The sequence below is a fragment of the Rhinopithecus roxellana genome, chromosome 15 (assembly GCF_007565055.1).
Source record: "Rhinopithecus roxellana isolate Shanxi Qingling chromosome 15, ASM756505v1, whole genome shotgun sequence".
NCBI classification, from domain to species: Eukaryota; Metazoa; Chordata; class Mammalia; order Primates; family Cercopithecidae; genus Rhinopithecus; species Rhinopithecus roxellana.
This window is the reverse complement of record NC_044563.1, coordinates 87,336,656-87,359,341: the sequence shown is the minus strand read 5'-3', so window position 1 is coordinate 87,359,341 and position 22,686 is coordinate 87,336,656. Positions and strand designations below refer to the sequence as shown.

The 22,686-nt window shown below is 44.4% G+C and overlaps 1 protein-coding gene across 11 annotated transcripts in view; it reads right to left on the bottom strand.

Moving 5' to 3' along the window:
* PPFIBP2 (PPFIA binding protein 2) overlaps nucleotides 1–22,686 on the bottom strand; it is a 143,489-nt gene that overhangs the window by 24,583 nt on the left and 96,220 nt on the right. For all 11 annotated transcript variants that reach the window (XR_004053549.1, XM_030917588.1, XM_030917579.1 and 8 more), the window contains 6 exons: nucleotides 12,030–12,122; nucleotides 7,329–7,440; nucleotides 4,873–4,934; nucleotides 3,693–3,768; nucleotides 2,200–2,303; nucleotides 317–384 (listed from right to left, as the gene is read on the bottom strand). Coding sequence is in view for 10 of the 11 variants with exons in the window: in XM_030917588.1 (XP_030773448.1) it covers nucleotides 317–384; nucleotides 2,200–2,303; nucleotides 3,693–3,768; nucleotides 4,873–4,934; nucleotides 7,329–7,440; nucleotides 12,030–12,122 (515 nt within the window). In the remaining variant the exon portion in view is untranslated. The remainder of the gene's footprint in view (nucleotides 1–316; nucleotides 385–2,199; nucleotides 2,304–3,692; nucleotides 3,769–4,872; nucleotides 4,935–7,328; nucleotides 7,441–12,029; nucleotides 12,123–22,686) is intronic.

The window sequence follows — 22,686 nt, the reverse complement described above, 5'->3', positions numbered from 1 at the left end:
CATCACGCGATGTTCTCAGCTCTGAGGAGCTGTTGTAAGACACAGATGAGTTGCAGCCACCTCTCCTCTGACGCTCCAATCCCTGGCCAGATCCTTTCTCAGTGACAATGATCCACACCCTCAGCCTGAAGGATGAGAAGCCCTTCTGTGGCCAAAAGAGGTAGGCCTGGTTTGTAACTGCCCTAACAACAGATGGGCAGGTGCACCTAGGATGCAGTGGCCATGCTTACCATTCACGGCCCTCACCATCCACTTCGGCAGCCCCAAGGCAAGCCTGAGAGCACAGTGGCTGTGGGGAAATGCCCAGGCCTCTTACCTGGTTTCCAGTGATTTCTGTGGCAATGGAGGTGGCCCCACTGTAGGAGAGCTACATCTCGGAGGCATCTGCACCAGAGACAGAAGAGTCATGGTAGAGGACAGTCTGTTTGGGGACCACCCACCATCTTTCCCCCTTCTTTACATGATTCCTTTTAGGGAGACATTTCCTTCCTGGGTACAGCCATGGTGGATACATCATTATAGATGCCTTGCTCTTTCAAGATGCCAAGGGGGCGTGGTAGGCCTATCAGTCCATCTGGGCCAGCTTGCCTCTCCTTCCTGGGCCCTAGAGCTTAGATCATGTTCATATCCCAGCAGTAGAGTCCTGAGACCTGGGTTCTTGGGCTTTTTCTGCTCCTTCCCTTCCTGAGCTTGGTTCTTCAGCTTTTCCTTTCATTCAGCAAGCCACTGCACACTCTTTTAAAAACAATTCTTTTTGGCTTAGGTTAGCCAGAGCCAAATTTTGTTGCTTTCAATGAGAGAATCCCATTTGATATGGTCACCCAATAAACATCAGCAACATCTACTCCCTGCCAGGCCCTGTGCCAGGTCTGGAGCAAGCACTCCCCACATCTGGGAGACAGACAAGTAAACTAGGAGAACAGAACAATGTGCAATGTTCTTTTGGCTCCAACACCTGTAACACAATATGGGAATAGTGGGAGAGAGAGGCTCCCTCTCACTGGTGGGAAGCTGAGAAAGCTTTGGAGAGGAGAACAGCTGAGCTGAATTTTGAGAAATGAAAACTGGTTAAGGCAAGAAAGGAAAGAACGTTACAAGTGGAATGACCACGAGCTAATGATGGTATGAAAGAATATAGTCCCGTGTCTTCAGTACTGCACCTAGCACAACACTGTGCCTTCAGTAGTGCACCTAGCATCACAGGCGGAGCCACCTTGAGCTAATGGTGGTTATGAAAGAACACAGTCTCCAGTACTGCCTCTTTTCTCTAGATCCTAGCATCCTCTTGGTCTACTATGAGAACAACTCTGGCATTACAGTATAGTTTTAAAAGCCTGGGCTTTGTGGTCAGACCTGGGTTCAAGTCCAGATTCTGCCAGGTAGAGTGTTCATCACAGTGACCACATGGAGGTATACAGTAAGACTTGGACACCGCTATTCTGTAATTGCCAGCAATCTGGTGTGCTTGTTCTGAGTCAATAACTGGCTCACTGGATGATGCTTTTGCTCCTTAATTAAAAAGGTTGAACTGAAGCACTAAGATTCTTTTCAGTTTGATAGTCTGAAGTTTCAGGAATCTTTTGGACCCTAGGCTGAAGCCCCTCCTTCACCTGAGGTTTTGTTTATTTGTATCTAGCTTAAGTCTAGAGAGTCATACAATAGGACCAGATTTTAAACAAACGAAATAGATGAGAAGGAAAATCTGTGTCCTGGCTATAGGGACTGAAGGGCATATCTGTCAAGAAGGAATGCAGCATTTCAGAGGTTGCAGTTAATTCCTCTAAATGAGCAAGACATGTTTGTTCATTCAACAAATATTTGTTAAATTCTACTGGGTATCAGGCATTACTGCAGACCTTGGAGAAAGGGTGGTAGATAAATCAAACACCACCTTTGGTCTATGCTTACATTCTAGAGGAAAAAAAAAAGATAAAAATAAACTAGCAGCCTGATTAAAAAGAAGAACTCCTATCCTTGAAAGTTCCAGTATCCACCATGCTGCCTCCAACCAGAGCACAGGCCAGAGCCTCAGCCTCTTGCTCCCCTATCCCCACCACAGCCTGAGGGGCACTTTATTAAATTTAAGTATTCACCTGCCAAGATATATACCTGACACATGTCTGACTAGATCCTCCCTCAAGCTCAGGGCAAGCTTGGAGGAGCTGCTGAAACCCTACATCATGGATGGAAACACAGTACCTCTTGTTTAAATAATTCTTCAGGGCCCTTATTTGTAGTGTTCCACTTTCTGAAACCTCCCTCCAGTTCTTCTTCATTGATTGAGAGAGTTCTCTCCGAAGGCCCTGCAAGCATTAATGCAGTAAGAGCGAATTGTTGAATTCATACTGTGTGAATTGTTTAGAAACTTATAATCATACCACAAAATTTTAACATTGTATCGCCTTCATTAAGAAAGACTAAGAACTATATAAAGGGACAGTAAGAGTGTGATTCTGAAGAATCTACAGGGCATCTGAGCAAGGGCTGGCATCAGGATCATTTCAAGGTCAAAGTTTATTTGCAGAACAGAGGTAAGGTAGCCCCTGCCTCCAAACTTCTCACTCCTTAGCTACAGGCAATCAAAGCCCTGAGAGTGACTTGATCCATGATCTTAAAAAGAGGGCTGTGAGGCCAGGTGCAGTGGCTCACGCCTATAATCTCAGCACTTTGGGAGGCTGAGGCAGGTGGATCACTTGAGGTCAGGAGTTCCAGACTAGCCTGGTCAACATGTTGAAACCCCATCTCCACTAAAAATACAAAAATTACAGGCAGGTGCCTGTAATCCCAGATACTCAGGAGGCTGAGGCATAAGAATTGCTTAAACTTAGGAGGCAGAGGTGATGGTGAGCTGAGATTGTGCCACTGCACTCCAACCTGGGTGACAGAGTGACACTCCATCTCAAAAAAAAAAAAGAGGGCTGTGTGTGAGGGCTGGCAGAGGCCCTGGTCAGTGACCAGTCAGCCACATCCTGGCAGAGGCTTGGCTTCTTCCCAAGAAGAGGCAGAAGCTCAGCCAGAATCAGAGGTTCCTGAATATCCTTCAAAGCAGCCCTGTGCTGTGAAATAGCTGCTTCCTCAGGATCTATGATGGGAGCCCAGGTCAATGGCATGAACAGTGAAGACAGCCTGGCACATGCACCACTATGCCCATAAGAATCCTGATGCTGCCTGCATGTTGCATTCAGTCTGGGCAGCAAATATAAAACACAGCAGCTCTCTCTGTCCTGTGACTTCCTATAGCAACTCAGACCCAGCAACTCGAAGAAGGCTCCCAGAGGGCCCTCTGAGTCTGCTGCAGAGCTTTAGATTTTCTAGGAGGTGGATGAGCTCCAATCCTCAATGACAGCACTGAGTTGATTTTTGATCCAGGTTTAATTGTACTTGCTGCCTCTAAGGTGTGTCCTGGGAATGTGCATAAGAGACCCTCCAAGGGTGGGGAATTCACAGGCTTTATATTCTTGGTGATCTGGATAGTCCCTGAAGGCCCTGAACTGACTTCCATTTGTTAATATTTCTGGAAATCAACAACTGCTAATTTCTCATCATGCAGAAAAGTCTAAACAGCTCTGTTCTCCAGTAGAGAGTCTTCTCCGAAATAGAGGTGAAACGGCTGCTAGCAGGACTGCCCCTGGATTTAACACAGCTGATAGAATATCTTTCAGAGACAACGATAGGATTGCCCTTGCTCTTACCTTGAGTGACCACCACAATCTCCTTTACCTTCCGGTACTGGTTTAACAGCCCCGTAAGCTCCTCTATCCGACGGTCCTGCCACAGTGTGAGCAGAGATTTAGATTAATGCTACGCTGGCAGCTCAGATGATTTCATTTTGGGACCCACGCTATGTTCTGGGCACAAGGAGAAGAAATCCCACGTGGAACCAAAGGAAAAGAGTGTCCAGGCCCCATTCCACAGAGCTGGGATTTCAGTGGTCTGCCTCACAGGCATCTGCAGGCATTCACGACTCTACCTGAAGACTGTGAGTCATCTGAGACACCCTTCACAGGGCTTAAACATTTTCAGAAGCATGAAACTCACTGTCTTCCTACCTTCCTGAAGTGGTCATTAAAATCTGCCTCCTGGTCCTAGTGTTGCCCACTGGAGCGACACAAAAAAAGACTAAAATAAAGCTGTCATATTTATCCCAATATACTCATTTGTTCCCTAGGAGTCTGAGATACCTCATACTGCAGAGTGAATTCCCAGAGGAGATCATTTCATTCAAGGCAAAGGCCTTGAAAGGAACTTGGGAGACCACACAGGTCATAGACAAACTTGGGTGTGAAAGCTGGCTATGCTATTTACTAGTTACCTGACCTTAGGCCAAATCACTTAAGCACTCTGAGTCTGTTTCCTCATCTGTAAAATGAAGGGTTGTGATCCTCAGAGATGATGTTTATACCAGCCAGGTACTCTTTATTTATAGAGGTGGCTATTTATGACTGTGCCAAAATTAGATGCAAAGGATAAACGGAGGCACGGCATGCTGCCAAGTGTCTCTATGATGGTTCTATTGTCAGATCATGCATATGGGAGATCGGGGGGGCTATTTTGCTAGGAATTCCAGCAAGAGCTATGATATTGGCAGTGATCACAGCAGCAGCAGTATTTTTTCCCCCCACACCAGCAGGAACAGGCAGGGCTATAATCTGCCTTTAGGAGATTCCATTTAGACAAACTTTCCATTTCTCAAAGCCAAAAACAGGTGGCAGAGGCCAGGTCTCTAGGAGGCATAAGTCATTCTCCTGACATACCCCTATGTCAATGGCATAATAAGCATGGCCCTGTCCAGAATATCAGAGACCAGCAGGGACCAAACAGAGCCAGGGATGTAAGCATGGAAAAGACAGGGCTACCCAATGACCATCTTACCTTATCTTCATTGGCAAGCAGCAAAGTTTCCATTCCCATTTTCAGACGTTGAATTTCTTGGTCTAAAAGAATTCAGGTATAGAAAAAATTATTTATATAAATGCAAACAGCTATCCACACTTGCTATGATGCCCCCCAAGTTCAAATGAAGACTTTCCATGTGAACATGGCTCTTTTAGTTCTTTAAAGAGGCCAGGATGGTGTCTGCCACAGACTTGTTCTCCTTAAATATTTGCTAGACTACTAAATGAAGGAATCCAGTATGCTATCTTCTCTTTACAGACATTTATGGGCAAAATCAAAATGCCCATGTACTCGAGGTGACACAGAGGAAGACAAAAATCTTTCAAAACCAACATCTCCTAAGAATATAGACATTTTTATGCTTTACAACTTGAGCAGGCATGTACCTGGGCTTCTGGCTGGCTTTGAAGAAAATCATACAGTCTGACAAATTGTAGGAAGAGGAGAATTTAACATTAAAAGAATCTACAGTTGAGTGAAGACTGGGAAATAAAAATTATGTAAAAGAGTTGGTACTTGGCTTAATTTGAAATGATATAGTCAAAACTGACTAACAAATGTTTAGATGTATTGGGATATATACATATATGCAAATGCTGGGTTAAGGATAAACAATCTTATTTCATCATGAACCAGAATTTCCCTATGGGCTGAGAAATCTGTCGGTCTGCGGTGGAAAACCCGCAGCCTTCTCTCAGTTTGGACCCAACAGGGACTCTGTTGATTCCTTAACTGTTTTGGAGAGCCAAAGGAAGCTGGAGGTCATTTGCCAGATATTCTAGGAATTGGCACATAGCTAGATTGTTCAAAGAAGGATCTATGCCTCTTCCTAAATGGGAATAGGGTTGTCTATATAAAAAAAAAAAGTACAGGAGTCAAGGGAATATATAGGCCTCCCATTTTCTTTTGGGATGCTTGTTACATCTAACAAGAATAGCAACAGTAGATCTATGGACTTTGTGTAAATAGTTGTGGAGATTAATTTTCAGAATAAAGTGGATAATCGCTTGCTCATTATTTAGGCTCTGGGTAGCTAACATCAGCTCTGCAGCTCACTTTGCTGGGGAGGGCAGTAAGCTCCATATGAAGACTGGCAAACCCTGATCCACTGGTCAGAAGCTAACTTCGACAGCAAATGACCCAAGGACCAGCTCTAGAAAGTACCCAGTAATGGAGTGGGGTAGGGCCTGGGAGGCTCAGACTCTGGGGAGAGGAGGGGTAGACTGGGAAGGCTGCCTGGCCTAGAAGTCATGACATGGGGCACTCTCTGTCCCGGCTTAGCATCAGAGATAGTCCAAGGTGTCTTAGGAGAACCCAGCCTCTATAAGCAGGCCTTGGCAGGTAGGCAACACAGCCAATGGCTTGGGCGGACACTGAGAAAAGCTAGGAGAGGGATGAGCATGTTGACAACTAATTTCCTTCTCCAGCCTAAGCCATTGTTGCATGGCTTCCACACCCCAGCTGGGGATCCAAGCTAAGCAGTGCTGAGGCCAGGATGTGACTAGGTAGTGACACCAACCCGTAGGACTATATGATCTTCAGCATTGCTCTGCAGCTTGGTAGTGAGTGGAGAAGTTGAAAGGTGTGTGATCATTTTGTATATATGGCAAACAGCCATAAAGATTTATGTGTTCATTACAGTAGTTGAGGATTTATCCTCTATTTTTGATCAGCAAGACTTGAACTCCTCAGGGACCATTCACCATCCTTTCACTTATTCAAGAAATATTTCTTAGGGAAATATTTCTACAATGGGCCAAATATTGTGCTGGGCTTTGTGGATATGCTCTTAAACAAGAAAAATATAGTCCTCGCCCCAGAGTGGGGATAACACACAACACTGGTAAGTTATAATAAGTGCTAGGCAGGAAAAAGAAAGGCTATTGAGTTAGAGAATAATAGGACTGGGGCCACCTATTTGAGTTAGGGTGGCCAGGAAAGGTGTTTCTGAGAGTAAGATTTGAAACCTCAAGAATGAAAAAGAACTGACTTGTTTCTGTCATCTCAGGGCCTTATACAAGCATCAGGCAGATATCCATGAAACGACTGAATAAATTGCTAAAGCCTCCCCTTTGGTGATGATACAGAAGTAAGGCCTTTCAATCAAATGAGAGAGTTAGGTATTTCCTGCATTTTCAGTAAAAGCTCCAGAGGTGGCTGCACAGAACTTCTGTGCATCTGAAAAAAGCCTTCTAGTTAGGGGAGAGTTCCATGGGAATGATTCCACAATAGCGCTACATTATAGGGACACACACAAACACACAAACTGGTGCATCCATTCACTTGGCCATGCTTGCACACATATATGCATATCCATTAGCATGGCTACACACACAAGCATATGCACACTCATTTATAGAAATACATGCTCACTTATAAGAGTAGGCCCAGGGACCCAGACAACTGCATTTTGTCACAGTCAAGCTAGTCACCTCTCTCTGTGTGGTCACTGTGGAGAGCTGCTGTCCGGGAGAGCTGGCTGTGCAGACGCTCAATTTCTGCATCTTTCAGGGCCACCTGTTCTTGCAGCTGGGCGACTTCAGCCTGGAAAAGCAACAGAGGATCCCTACCAGGTCAGAAGGACTGCCAAATCATGATGAAGTGCCTCTCGTCAGAGTCCAGAGCCCATCAGGCACCAGGGTGCATCAGGAGTTAGGAGAAGAGGTGAGCAGTAGCAGGGGCTCACTGCCCTCTCCACAGGTAGAACTCTGCTGACTGAACTCACTCTTCTAGGCCATCCTGGCCCTCCCCCACAGCTCTGGACATCAATGTGCTTCTTTCCCTGCATCTTCCTACCTGACCAGGTTTTCTCTTCCCTGGCCTGTGAGGATTGGGATTGTGATGAGGAGTTGGAATTGTGTGCAATGGGAGGGCTGTCCTTGGTGCAGAGGAGGATATTCTGGATGTGGTCTTCCTTCTCCCAAGATATTCATGCAGTAACATTTAGAGACACCACTGTAACAAGTGCATGCAGCTTTCATCTTTCCAACCCACACAGAAAATACAGCAGAAGCCAAATCACCACTGGTGGAGAAAAGGTAAGCCAAGGGCTCCCTCCCTCAACACGCTCCTACCCTTTGGGTACAGTCACTGCTTCTCTCCAACCTCCAGGCATGTGTGCACGTTCACTCATATATAGATGTACAAACATTGAGAAGTGCTTAATTTACATACTTTAGCAAAAAAGCATGTATACACAGCTCATAAATCACACATACATTCATACTTGCACACACACAGGCAGCTGCACTAGTTGGTTCCCATGTCGCAATTAAGTAGTGCAGGTTAAATTTCACACACAACACTAGGTGTGGTTGTTCATGCTTTCCCATACTCATTAGGAGATCAGAATTGTATAGGTCCTGTCCCAAGAGGTACCTGGATTTTGGAGTCAAACAAACCTTGATTCTCTTTAGTTGGGTGACCTTGGGCAAGTAAGTTAACCTTTCTGTGTCTCAGCTCACCTATAAAATGGGAAAAACTACACCTACTTCATGGGACTGCAATAAGGCTTAAGATAATGGTTATGAACGACCTAGTCCAATATTTAGTATATACTAAGTGCTCAATAAATGCTACTGCTATTTGCTCCTCTCATCCTATTCTTTTCTTTGTGGATAATTGGTTCAATTCTCTCGGCATCAAACCAGGTAAGAAAAGGGATGAGCATCGAATGTAGAGTTGGTCAATAAAAGACAGCAAAGGCTTCTCTTCTGGCCACCCCTTCCCCATGTGTTGGCCCTATCATGTCCCACCTTTGATCCTCAAGGTCATAGTATAGGCTGTTCATTTCCACAAAGGCCCAAGTTAATATTTGAACAACCCCAAGTAATTAAGTGAGTACTGGCCCTGTTGGCAACTCTGTTGCTGGACAGGCCTTGTGTTCAGTTTCAGCACACAGACTGAGCACCCACCCTGGTCAGCCCCTGCGCTCACTTTCTTACATCAAATCCTCACAAGAAACCACCTGAGGAAACAATATCTCCGTAAGTCATCAGGGAGAAAACAGGAGTAATACAAGATTCTGTGTCAGTCACAGAGCTACTCGGTGACCAGGCTAGGATGCAAACCCTGGCCTGCCTGCTCTCTCCAGTGTCAGGGCTCCACCTACCACTGCATGTCTGCTTCTGAGTTAACAGGACAGATGAAGGCCACTCTTACCAGGCTTGGGCTTCCTGAGCCCACCTCAAGGGTTTCTGAATCACCTTCCCTAACATCCCCCAAATGGGACAGGGATGACCATATAAAGAGATGACAAGGGGTAGGGTTTCCTTATTCCAAAGTTCATAATGAAGCACTGCCCCTCTACTCACAGAGGCCAAGAGCTGGGTCCTGCTGTGCAACCTGCTTGCTGAGACATGCAGCTATAGAGCAGTTTATCAGAGCTCACTCAGGGCAAAGATGCCCATGGGCTTATGACTCATGGTGACAATGGCTTCTGAAGATATTAGCTTTGGGACTCTCAATCTCCATTTCTACAAAGGCCAGATGATTCTTGAAAGATATTCCTTTAACTTTTCTTGCATCTCTCCACGCCCATTTCTCCCTTTCTTTGTGGACAGGATGGGCACTGGTCTCTGTCAGAAATATGGATACCTGATGCTTGTCTGCTGGCCCCACAGTTGGGAATTCAGCAGTGTGGACTGATCAAGACAGAATCTAGCACCTGGCACTATGAGGGCTCTTCTTCCTGAGCCCTGCCTCTAGGGGAGGTCCTGTAGGTATATACCATGGACCCTACAGACCAAGTGACTGCGTCCAACCTGCCTTGTGCCAATTTCCACAGAAATAGGCCAGACACTATAGGGGCTCTGTTATCCTTTGAACGATCTCTGTCCCCGCAGTTGGGAAGGCCAAGAACAGTCCAGAGACCTACTTGACTGTGTATGCTACTGTCTGGGTCCCTGGAGGTGCTGTGCCTCATTAAACCCAGGGACCATGCCCTACTGTCATTGCACTGGGAGATGAATCCCCTTCAGGGACTGAGAGGCCTTAAGCAGAAAAGTGAAAGACTTCCAAAAACAGTGCTGGTTTTCTCTGCAGGGAATCATGATGATGTTGGAAACAACATGAAGGCACAGGAATGACACAGACCCAGATGTGAACCTCAGCTTGGCCACGCTGAGCCTCTGTTTCCTTCCCAGTCAAGTGAGAATAAAAAACATATACCTCACTAGGTGATTTTCTGGATTATATGATCAAATGTGTGCAAATAGCTTGGTACATTCTGGCACATAGGAAGTGCTCCACGCCAGGTAGCATCTCAAAGGTCTACATGCCAAGGCAAAGAGCTGGGGTAATTTAAAAAGAAAAGTGTTATTTGGTTTTATGACAGAGGGTGTACAGCTTCAAAGGTTTCTCCAAGACAGGGCTTGTTTGAGTGGGGCATTGTGATGGAAGGTTCTGAGCTACTGGACAAAACCAGTGCCCCTAGAGCTGGTGCCTGTGAAGCATACACATACAAAACTACACTCAGATACACACAGGCCAGGACACAGATGGGTCTGATTGCCTAGGCTTGGTACCAAATAGCTGTAAAATCTTGGGAAAGTTAAATCTCTCTGTGCAACCATTTCATTATCTGTAAAATGATTAATCAAATTATTTTACATTTATACACTAGATTACATATTTACATATGTTCAGTGCTTTATTTTGATAACATGAGAAGTCATAAAATTTTAAATAATAGCATGATATAAATTATCAACAATAAAAATTAAGAGACAGAGATAGGGAGACCCTGATGTTTGAATATTTCTTCCTGCCAAATCTCATGTTGAATTGTAATCCCCAGTATTGGAGGTGGGCCCTGATAGGAGGTGAATGGATTATGAGGGTAGATTTCTCATGAATGGTGGTGCCACCCTCTTGATGCTGTCCTCGCAATTGTGAGTGAGTTCTCATGAGATGAGGTTGTTTAAAAGTTTGTGGCACCTCCTCTCCTCTCTCTCACTTGCTCCTGCTTTTGCCTTCTGCCATGACTGAAAACTCCCTGAGGCTTCACTAGAAGCTGAGCGGATGCGACCAGCATGCTTCCTGTAAAACCTGCAGTACCCTGAGCCAATTAAACCTCTTCTTTATAAATTGCCTAGTCTAAGCTATTTACTTGTAGCAATGCAAGAATGGCCTAACACAGACCTAAAACAGAAGAGAATACATGGAAGGAAATATTAGCACTGGTAGTACCTGGGTGGTATGAGTGCTTTTGATTCCTTTAATTTTTTATGTTTTGAACATTCTCTATAGTGTGTGTTACTGTTTTTATAATAATTAGCAATTAACTTGCACAAAAAATAAAAATACAAAGTAGAAGTTAAGAAAACTCTAATAAAAATGATCCAGTAATGCCCTTGGGTGGCACTGCAGACACAGTAGGGGAAGGCAGGTGTGAGCCTCCCATCTCCCCATACTCCCCAAAGGAAACCTAACTGTAGCCTAATGTAAACTTCCTGAAATTTAAATAACAATTCACCGTTTTAAAACCCAATGTGCAGGCCAAAAAAATTCATGGGCTAAATGTAACCCACTAGTTTTGATCTCTGCACTTTAGTATAGCAAAAGAAGGAAGAAACAAAGGGGGGCGGGAAGAAATTTATTTCACAATAGAATTTATTTTTGGTGTCCTTTAAATTGCAGGCTCCCTAGTTTAAGCGAAACATGATTTGATTGAAGAAATAATTCGAAGCTTATATCATTTTTAGGATTATATTTTGTGCCAAATATAAAGCATGCCTATTTTTTGAAAAACTGATTCTAGAAGGGACTACTGAATTTAAAATGATGCATCCAACATCTGCTTTAGGACTCATGACTCACTGCTTGCCACTCACTTGCTCCCCCCACTTCTAGCCCCTTCTTGGTCCAGCTTCAGCCAGGCGTTATGGGGTGCAGGGAGAGGAAGCAGACTGGGTTACTACACTTGAGCAATTCATAATCTCACAGGCTTTCTCCATGAGGATCTTTCCTGGATCAAGTCTGTCTGCTGCACAATCTGGGCACTGTTGTGTGTCCACACTGGAGGGTTGATTTGCATTTTCAAACTTAGGCTACTGGAAACCCCCAAGTTGGAATGCAGACCTTCTCCACAAGGCCCTCGTACTCTCTCCATAAGCATCAGGAGTGCCATTTACCTTAGTGGCCTTTAGCTTCCATTCATACTGATTCCGTTCATTTTCCAACTCTTCCACTTTGATTTTGAGGTGCCTGAGCTCTTGCAGTAACTCCTAGAGGGATGAGGGAGAAAGACAAAGTTCTGATGGTTAAAAGATGTGCTCTCGATTTGCCAACCTGGTTAAGCTCATGCATAGGGGATGCAGCAACCACATCAAGCTCCATATAGCAGCTTTAATCTTTAAACATGTCCCTTGTTTCAGGAAAGCTGTATGGCTGTTAAAAAACAAAGGCCAGCGCATTCCAGACATAAGACAGTGAAAACTTTCCTTTTAGTTTTAGAACCTGTTCTGCCTGCCCCTTTCTCTGACATCTGTGTCCTCTGCGGGGTATGCCAGCATCACACGCATGAGTATAGGCAGGCAGGTGAGGCTTTGGAGTGGGAAGAACAGAGCTGCTGAAATGAGGCAGCTTCTTCCTTGTGATGCAAAGTAGTAGGAAGCAGGCTAATTGGGAGCATCTCTCTGTGCTGGGAGTGAAGGAAGATAGAAGAAGGGGCCTATGATCCTGGAAGGCCTCCAAGAGGAAAAAAATGAAACCCTAAGGGAACAAACGTTAAGGGCCAAATATAGATGCCATAATGGGTGTTCCAGTTCAGAGGAAGATAATGGTTTGAAGAAAGAAGGGAGGGAGAAAGCATCCAGGGAGGAGTAAAGATAGGAGACAGAAAGGGAGATTAACTCATGGGGCTGGAGCTGAGTATGGGTGTAGGTACACAGTGGAAGATGAGGCTGGGAAGTTAAGGTGAGGCCCTAAGGTAAAGGCTTGAGGATGAGAATACATATGATGAGTTCTGATGCCATTCTTTGCATAGTAGTGAGTCACTGAAGGTTGTTGAGTGGGGAGGTGACACAAACAATTTTCTCTTACATGGAATTCAAGCCCATATATTCTGACTCCAGGACCCTTGTTTGTGAAACTACTCCTTCTATAAAGATGACTCCACTAAGCACTGTTATCTTGAACCATGATTCCCTTAACAGACAATTAGTCCTGCTGACTAGCTCCCATCAGAAGAATTGGCATAAAGATAATTACTTCCATAGGCTTTCTGAACTGCAGTCTCATACAACAAACTTCCTACCTAACATCACTTGGATGCTGAACAGGCACCTCCAGACTGTCATGTGCCAAGTGGAATCCTCAACTCCCCTCCTAGTTACTCTCATCTCACTAAATGCCATATCCATTGATCTAACGGCTTATCTAGAAACATAGGATCTATCCTCAGCATCTCCCTCTCCTTCCTCCCCTATGTATGCAATTCATCCCCAAGTTTTATTAATTCTACTTCCAGGAAAACGACTTGAATGTCGCATTTCTTTCCCACTCAGGCACCACCACTCTGGTCTAGCAATTAGCACTGACAGCCTGGACAATTCATTGGTTGCTTCTCGGCTGTCTTGCTCCTCTCAAAGCAGTTGACCCCGTGGCATCTGGGGGAGTGATATGATCAAACCATACATTAGATCACGGCACTCCCATGCTTCTCAAAGCTCATAAACTTCAACCCATGACCTGACACCTCCCTGCCTGCCTCTTGGATCACTCTTTCTCCCTAGTTATGCTCTAGCCACATGAATAATTTTCAGTTCCTCTCTCCAATTTAGGTCTTTGCAGGTAACATTCCCTCTGTCTGGAATTTTCTGCCAGGTTAACTCCTGCCCATCCTTCAGGTCTCCCTGAGTAAATCTATCCTGACCTCCATACTATATCAGTCCCCTCTGCTATATTCTCTTGTACTTCCTACATAATACGCAATTAAATATTTATTTGTATGACAGCTAACAGCTAGCTCTCCTCCTAAGCTGTAAACTCCATGAGGCATTTGCTAACCTCTGATTATCTTGCAGTGCCTGGCACATAGTAGGTATGCACAATTTGTCAATGAATGCACACATAAAACTCAAGTCATTATTTAACTGGCCTGGAGGTCTTGGCCTTCTGAGATAATCCACCACGAAGTGACATTGCTTACCCTTGAATTTCGTAGGGTCATTTATTAAGATTGCCTTCTAGCTGAGGTGAGCATTTGCTGATGCCCATTAAAAACAAAACAAAGAAAACTTCCGGCCAGGCACGGTGGTTCACGCCTGTAATCCCAACACTTTGAGAGGCCAAGGTGGGTGGATCACTTGAGATCAGGAGTTCGAGACCAGCCTAGCTAACATGGTAAAACCCTATCTTTAATAAAAATACAAAAATTAGCCAGGTGTGGTGACGAGTGTCTGTAATCCCAGCTTTAAAAAAAAAAAAAAAAAAAAAAAAAAGGAAAGGAAACTTCTCAGCTAAGGCTATTGCATCCATGATCCGCATCACTGGATATCAAGGCCTCAGTTACCTGCTTTGACTTGCAGCAGACCCTGAATCATTCTCTGAGAACATTATTGGCCCTGCTTGAGAGGCTCCAATGCCCACAAGTTGGGGGTTCTTCTGCTCAGCCTTGTGTCCTAGCCAGGCTACTCAGTCTGTTGGGAGAGGGTGTCAGGCCAGCTGATACCAGAATCAGAAGTATACAGGTTCCTACTGCCTGAGGAGCTGCCACTGTGGGTACACAGCGATCATCCTCTCCAGGCTCTGTGACCTCTAGAACATCCTCTTCCTTCCATGTTACTTGTCCATCACTGACTACCAACATGAGTACACGCACATTTTACCTTCCTTTAAAAGTTTTGCTAGAGTAACCTACTCAACATAGGTCATGCGCCAACACCCTCTCAAGGCTTCTCTATCCAAATCTACATTTACATCTTGACTTTCCTATTTTCCCCCTGTCCTTTAATGCAGCAGGAAATCTTTCCCACCGAATCCCTCCCCCCAACACCTATGTCTACATTTTCAACAGGCTCTCTAATTGAGTAAGGACCATAGTAACTTCCTACAGAGCCAGGGTACCCTCTGTTACTCATGGCTGCTGTGACCTCAGTCTTTTCTTGGGGAGCTTCCAAGTCCTTTTCAACAGTAGGCCTCCCTGGAGGCATAGGCTTGTCTCTGCTGAAGCTGATATCACCTGCCATGAGCAAAGTCACAGAGGACCAGGTCATCCCCATGTGGAGAGCCAAGTCCAGAGTCCCAATCAGATACAGCCCCGCGTGGCCCAGTGGTTATAAAATCAGCCTGATGTGATTATGTGGGGGGGATTTTTCCTGGAAATTCAGATGATGACTTAATTATTCACAGCACATGAAAACTTGCATTTTATTTTTTCACTGGGGGTAAACATAAACTTGAAAGGATTCTTTTTCATAATACTTTTTTTTTCCTTAAAAAAAAAACATGGCCGGGCGCGGTGGCTCAAGCCTGTAATCCCAGCACTTTGGGAGGCCGAGACGGGCGGATCACGAGGTCAGGAGATCAAGACCATCCTGGCTAACACAGTGAAACCCTGTCTCTACTAAAACAAATACAAAAAAACTAGCCCGGCAAGGTGGCGGGCGCCTGTAGTCCCAGCTACTCGGGAGGCTGAGGCAGGAGAATGGCGTAAACCCAGAAGGCGGAGCTTGCAGTGAGCCGAGATGCGGCCACTGCACTCCAGCCTGGACGACAGAGCAAGACTCCGTCTCAAAAAAAAAAAACAACACATGTGAAACAAAACTTTGTTTAATCTCCCAGCCTGGGAGGAGGAATCAGTATCTGAGTCATATACGTGGGAAGGGGAACCATGAGGCTTCCTGTGGCACAAATGCCCCATCACTCAGAGCACCTGGTGCACCTCATTCCCAGCCCTTAAGGAGATGAGTGCCACCTGTTTGAGGGTTGGCCTCACCTGCTCAGACCCTGCTCAGTGAGGGTCACTGAGCTCACTTCACATCCCAAGAGGACTGAGTGAGTCCAAGCTCTGCCCAGAGGTAACAACAGATCCATGCCAAGCCACTGCACTCTGTTCTGGTTAGGAGAAACCCCAGCCCCTCCACGAGTGAAATGCCCCACACACGCATGCTCTGATATACTTAAGTGTGGTTCCTACAGGTGACCCCTCCCAACAGGCACAGTCCTGGCTGCAGGACTGGGACTCGGCCACACCGTCGCTGGCCGCCACCTCCTCAGGGTGGTCCCTACTGCGTAACAGGCGCTCTTGAATCTGCCTGTGGATGTCCAGCTGCAGCCTACACATCTGCTCCTGCAGCTCACTGATCACATTCAGAACCGACTGTAGGAAGGAAAAGAAAGAAGAGAAAAGCGCTCCAGGTCAGACAGCTCTCAGATGCAGAACTCCTTAAGAGAACAGCACAGAGGTGCATGGGGCAGGGAGGAGGTGGCACCCAGTGGTCACTGTCGACAGCCCTCCACTTTCCTCACCAGAACCAAAAGACATGGCATTTTTCCTCAGGCCTGCCCTATCCAGGTGCCTGTCTGGCAGTTCGAACAAATCCCCAACGGCTCCTTTGTGCCATACTGTTGTGTCAACACCGAGATATGGAGTCTAGAAGAAACCCTTCATCCAAGCAGAAGCAATAGCAGATGTGGGTGTACACCAGGGCACACACACAAACACATCCCCTCTCCACGTATGCATGATACACACACTGACTCCCCTTACCCAAACACCCAGTGTGTCAGCACCTTTGCACAGGCGACATATGGCACACATAACACTTATCCATGACAATATGTACCCAAACTCTGAACTCAGTCAGACACCAATATGCTATTTCAGTGTCTTCATCTTACATTCCTCCATCTTGTCTACAAGATTATCCCAAGCAACGTTTTTGCAACACTTCAGTGAAATGTGGATTTACCTGGTCTACCACAAGACACATTCCTGGCCAAACCGGTAAGGCCAATCTAATGTGACTCACTCCTCGAGGACACCAATCCCCGCTATTTTGTCTCCTAGCTTCTTGCAAACCATCATAGAGTTGGCCCCAAACTCAATAGACTAAAATTTATTGAATCTATCACACTTTTGCCATTTTGAAAATCAAGAAGGAAATGGTTCCAGTTTTCTAGAAACATTTGATTTTACTGATTCCTTAAAATTAACTTATAGCAAGCAGTTTGGGGGACTACTGTCCTAAATTTTTTGTACCTGTCAGAGGCATCCATGGAATCAAGTCCATTTTTTCTTTGTTTTTCTTATTAAGAACGTAACTCTGTGTGTGTTGTGTGTGTGTGTGTGTGTGTGTGGCTTTGTGTTGTCCTCAGCATTATCCTTTAGTTTGGGATGTCCCCTTCCTGACACTGGTCACACAGGTGCACTTTTGTCTTTAGCGTATGTCCTTTCTGCTTTTTGTACAAGCCCCTCTGAAAACTACTTCCTTTCAAGAGACCTCTAAGCTCTTCCTTTTTATTGGTATTATGTGTGAGATTGCACAGTCAGAATTATATTTAAGTAGTTCAACATTCTTGGGTCTTCCTCTACTCGAGAGTTCCCCATCCATTTTATTTTTAAACTGTCAGAGTTATGATTGACCCAAGTCTACAGTGCATGTCTGTTTATGCCTAGTTTTTTCCGTGCTCACCCTTGTGAACATTCAAATAACAATGACCACTTTCTCTCAAGGTACCTATCACTTTTACTTCATAAACCAGTGCCTCCTTTTGCTTCAATATTGGAGCTAGAATGGCAGTTTTCCTAGTTTCGTCTTCTACCCTCTGAGTAGAGTATAAGCAAGTGAGAAAAACAAACAAGTAAACATTCAAATGCTTCAGAATTCAGCTGGGAGACATTTAGGAGCTAACCAAGTAAGTTGCTGCTCCCCTTCCTCTATCACTGCCCCTTGTGTGCATCAGTCTGGAGACCTGCAGCAGGAACACATCTGTTTTCCTCCCTCTGCTCAGCGTGTGGGCTACTCTGCCTTAATTCTCCTTAGCCATGTGTTGTCACTGTTTTATGGTATGTCTGTCCTCAGGCTTGGCATTTCAACTTAGCTTTATAATTTTTTTTTTTTTTTTTTTTTTTGAGACGAAGTCTCGCTCTGTCTCCCAGGCTGGAATGCAGTGGCGTGATCTCGGCTCACTGCAACCTCCACCTCCCAGGTTCAAGTGATTCTCATGTCTCAGCCTCCCAAGAAGCTGGGACTACAGGTGCACAATACCATGCCTGGCTAATTTTCATATGTTTTAGTAGAGACAGGGTTTCACTATGTTGGCCAGGCTGGTCTCAAACTCCTGACCTCAAGTGATCCACTCTCCTCGGCCTCCCAAAGTACTGGGGCTACAGGTGTGAGCCACTACACCTGGCCTAGCTTCATAATTCTTTATCTCCAGGGCTGGCCCATCTCCTCTCTTAACAGGTCTGTTTCCCTCCCATAAAGCAGACCCTTTTGTAGCTCTATTCCATTCTGGGTCCCACATCATGATGTCTAGGTGGCATTTATGAAGTTATAATTGCTGTCCCGTGTTGTAACCTCAGCTCACTTTGTTTTTTAATCACACTTTGCCAACCATTAAAGTTCTTCTTTGTGGTTCTTTTCTATGTGAAACGACTGGGCACCTCCTGTAATCACAGTTGTTCCCAATTCCATCTTACCTGTTAATCTTGTATACAATTTTACTTAGTTCTTTCTTCTTTTTTCAGGCTCAGTTTAATACTGTCCTGGCACTCTTATGCATTACATTGCTCATGGGAATATAACCTCTATGTTCTAGAGAGGGCAATTTGGAAATATCTGTCAAAATGTCAAGTTCGCATACTCCTTGACCCATAAACTCCATATCAATATCTTTACATATATACAAGATTATTCACTGCAGCATTATTTCTAATAGCAGAAACTTGGAAACCACCTCAATGTCCACTGAGAGGGGACTAGTTAAATAAATTAGGCTATAGTTGGATGATAGAACAATATGCAGACATAGATATGAATGAGGAAGTTTTTAAAAACATACTTGGTGTAAAAAGAACTCCAAGACTGCTAAATTTAAAAAGAAAGGTCTAGAATAGTGAATATCTGTATAAAAATGAGGGGAAGTGTGTGTGTCTGTGTGTATCCACATGGATGTACTTGTCCACACATAATATAACTCTGGAAGGACACACACCGATCGCACTGGTTCCTGACTGCTGACTGGAGGACAGGTGTTGAATGAGACCTTTTGCTATATGCCCCTTTGAACTCTTGATTTTTGAATTGTGGGAGTATATTTCCTATATTGATGCAAATGAGTAAAGAAAGAAAATAAAAGCAAGAATAACAAAACTCTCCTCATTAGGCCAGCTCATCTCTGAGCAAACACAATCTTCCCAGATCTTGCTCTGTAGTCCAAGTCCATCATTCTGTTGCCTCAGTTCAGAAATCAGAATCCCTTTCTCCCAAGGTCCTAACCACAAGAAATAAGAAATGATGACATCATCACTTGTGCTGTAAGATGTTTCCATTTTCTGCAGGAAATCCTAAAGATTCTTTCCTGTTCTCTTCTTGCTCACATGTACCCCTGATCAGTTGGGCTGACTCCCCTTCCTAGCATATCTGGGGTCCCTGCTCCCTTCTTAACAGGCTGTTCTGGCAGCTACTCACAGAACCCTCCAGTTACCACAGTGGGGTCCAGCTGCAGGTTGCCGGCACCCCCACAGCATGGGGAAGCCAGATTCCTTTCTCAGGGAAGACCCATCTGAGCAACACGCCTATGCAATGCTTTGATCTGTGTCCATACACAGGTTTCCCTTTACCTCTGGATCTCTTTCTTTCATGCTCCATCCCCTTATTGTGGTATTTACTTTCTATGTCAATCATTCTTCCATAGTCCTGCTTTTCAGGAGTACATCTTATTTATCCAATCTTCAGTACCCTCATATGACCCTGAACCATTGCAAAAGGCTAATGAGAAAAGGTAAACAGGAAACCTAGTATTCATCCACATCTCATTTGGGCCACTACTCACTCCTGAGCAAGGCTGGCCATCAAGGAACCTGTGCCTGCAAGTCCTCAGGTCTTACAGAATGACTGTCAGTAATCATTTCCACAACTTAAACAGCAAGATGCTGGCTTGGGCTATGATCAGAATCAGAGCAGAAGGAGCAGTCTGCAATGCTCTTGCCACCAGCATTCTCTTCTTTTCATTAAAACATAAAACAGAATTTGAGGATAAAGCCTGAGCTAAGCTGAGGAAGTTTATTTCAGATCTGGCTACCTCATACCTACGGAAAAAAAAAAAAAAAAAAGAATCCTGCCTGTTCCAAACCACACACAATGAGCCCTTAAGCTAAATACATTCACTGGAAAAAAACAGCAGCAGTACAGTATGGAAAGCAGCATTCCCTTTATTCATGCAATTACAACATCTGATGACCTCAGCTAGCAAAATGTCTCACTCAAAATAAACATCTCCATGCACATGACAATAGTGCAGCTTAAGCAGCACCCTGTGGTTTTTAAACCCCTGGTGCTCCAGACACTCACAAATAGAGGTAGAAGTTCTGTGCATACCAGCAAAGATTATGTGCAATTACAAGAATGAGGAATTTGTTTCAGATCATGTGGCTGCTCACTGATTATCACAGGTTTGCACAGCCTGCAGAATTCCTCCACGTGGAAACCTAATGTTTGTACTAGCAACTGGGAAGGGCTGTTATCTGGTAGAATTGAGGCCAGAGTATGCGTTGCCTTATGCATGAACAGACCAATGAAAAACAAAAACAAAAAATTCAGATTTAAAAATAATCCTTCAGAAAAGAAAGAAAAAAGCAAACAGTAAGATGACTGTGTTAGTGCTTCTTATCCCAGAAGCGGGAGCCCTCCTTCCTTTCTGATGTCCCTTTAAAAGGACTGCATTATCCCAGCTTGGTGCTAACTCTGCATACTTCCACAGATGGGCTGACTTTCATACTCACACCCCCCACCCCTCATGCACGGATCCCAGAGGTGACTGGTGTAGAACCAGGTATATGACCCAAATTGACCCAATGAGATGCACTCCTGGGGCTTTTGCTGGAACCTTTGAGAAAGCACCTCTTTGACTGCAGAAGTTGCCTGGCTGGTAGGATATCATTCTGGAGCTACCAGTGGCTATCTCTGTCACCACTTGGGGAGAGTCTTCTTGAGAAAAAGGCTAAAACAGAACCAAGTGACACAACTGAGACTAATTTCTAGTGACACTGTGAGATTACCTGGATCTCGTCATATTGCATTTTTTAAACCCTAGACTTTTCAAGTTATGTGACATAGGTCTCTCTCGTCCCTTTTTTTCTTGATTTTGAGTTGAGTGTCTGCCACTTTAAGCCTTCTCACAGAGTTTATGGAATTCTGCCCCCAAAGTCCTAATGTGTGTTCACATACAATCAGGCATGTTGAAACACTGGTAAAATAACTTTAAACCAGAAGAAAATTCAGTTACTTCTCCCTGAACATTTAATTCAACTAACACTTCACACAGATTAGCTTTCAGGCTGTGTAAACTTTGCAATATGTAAATAACGTATCTATGTCTACATTTTCATTTCCAACATGCTTAACAATACTGTCAGTAAGTGATCAATAAAAGCTAACTATTACCATGCTAAGAGTTCCACATACATTGTCTCATTCACTCCTCAGAATAACCAAAGAAATTGGAAGTATTACTACCTCCATCTTACAGAAGAAGAAACAGGTTTGGGAGGTTAAATTACTTGCCCCAGATCACAAAGCCACTGAGCTCAGTTTAAAGCCAGGAGATCTGATTTATAAGCCTGGACTCTTAATCAATACAAGCTACTGTTCTCAGCTTATTGGGGATATCTTCTTTTGGCAACTGTACTTCTAATTAATGAACATGTTCTCAAAAGCAATGCAAGGAATATGCTCGCACATTAGAAATATTCTAATCACCAGTGTGTTTACTCAGCAAACATGGCAGGTTTCAGTATGCACTAATGCTGGCACTTATCAGAAGGGAACAATATCTGTCTTTGGCCTAAATGTACGAAGGAGATGAAGACATACCAGGTACTGACAAAATGCCAAATACTATGACAGGTACTTAACTTTCATGATTTTATTTGGACTTTACCACACAGTTATCCATTTTACTGCTAACAAGTAGTTGGGTCAGTAAATGAGCAAGGTGTTTCTAAACCTAAAACCTATCTTCTTTCATATCTCTCATTGTTGGTGTGAATACAAGAACTTAAAGGTAGAGGCACATGAAGACGGTTATCTAAGGTTAAAACAGGCTGCCTGCTCTCAAAGGAGTCTGAGTCTAAAATTCTGTAAACATTTATTTAAAAAAGTCTGGCATATTCCAGCCAATAGCATACAAAGACTGAAAAACAAAATTAGGAAAACATTCTCTAAGAGAAGGCCTTCACATGGCCGCTCCATAAGACCCATCAGGAGAAAAGAAACACATAACCTGAGGTTCCACCTGCGTCAGGGAAATGCACATCAAGAAATGTTTCCAGACTCCTTGGATCTAGTGACAATGGCCTGTTGGGAGGCCGACTTCATTCTGGTACGTCGTCATTTCCTTGGTTCTCACAGAAGACATCTTGTGTCCCTCCATATTTTGTCTTATTCTTCCCCAACTATTGCTTCTCTTCCCATCCTTGTCAGCAGTTTGAGGGCAGATAAAGCCTTAGAGCCAAAACTGGGTGGTTTGGATATTGCTGAAATTTGCAGGCCACAGCAAAACCTGATAACTTGGTATTAACAGATCACTGCATCTCTAGTGTATAGATATTTCTGGCACCCA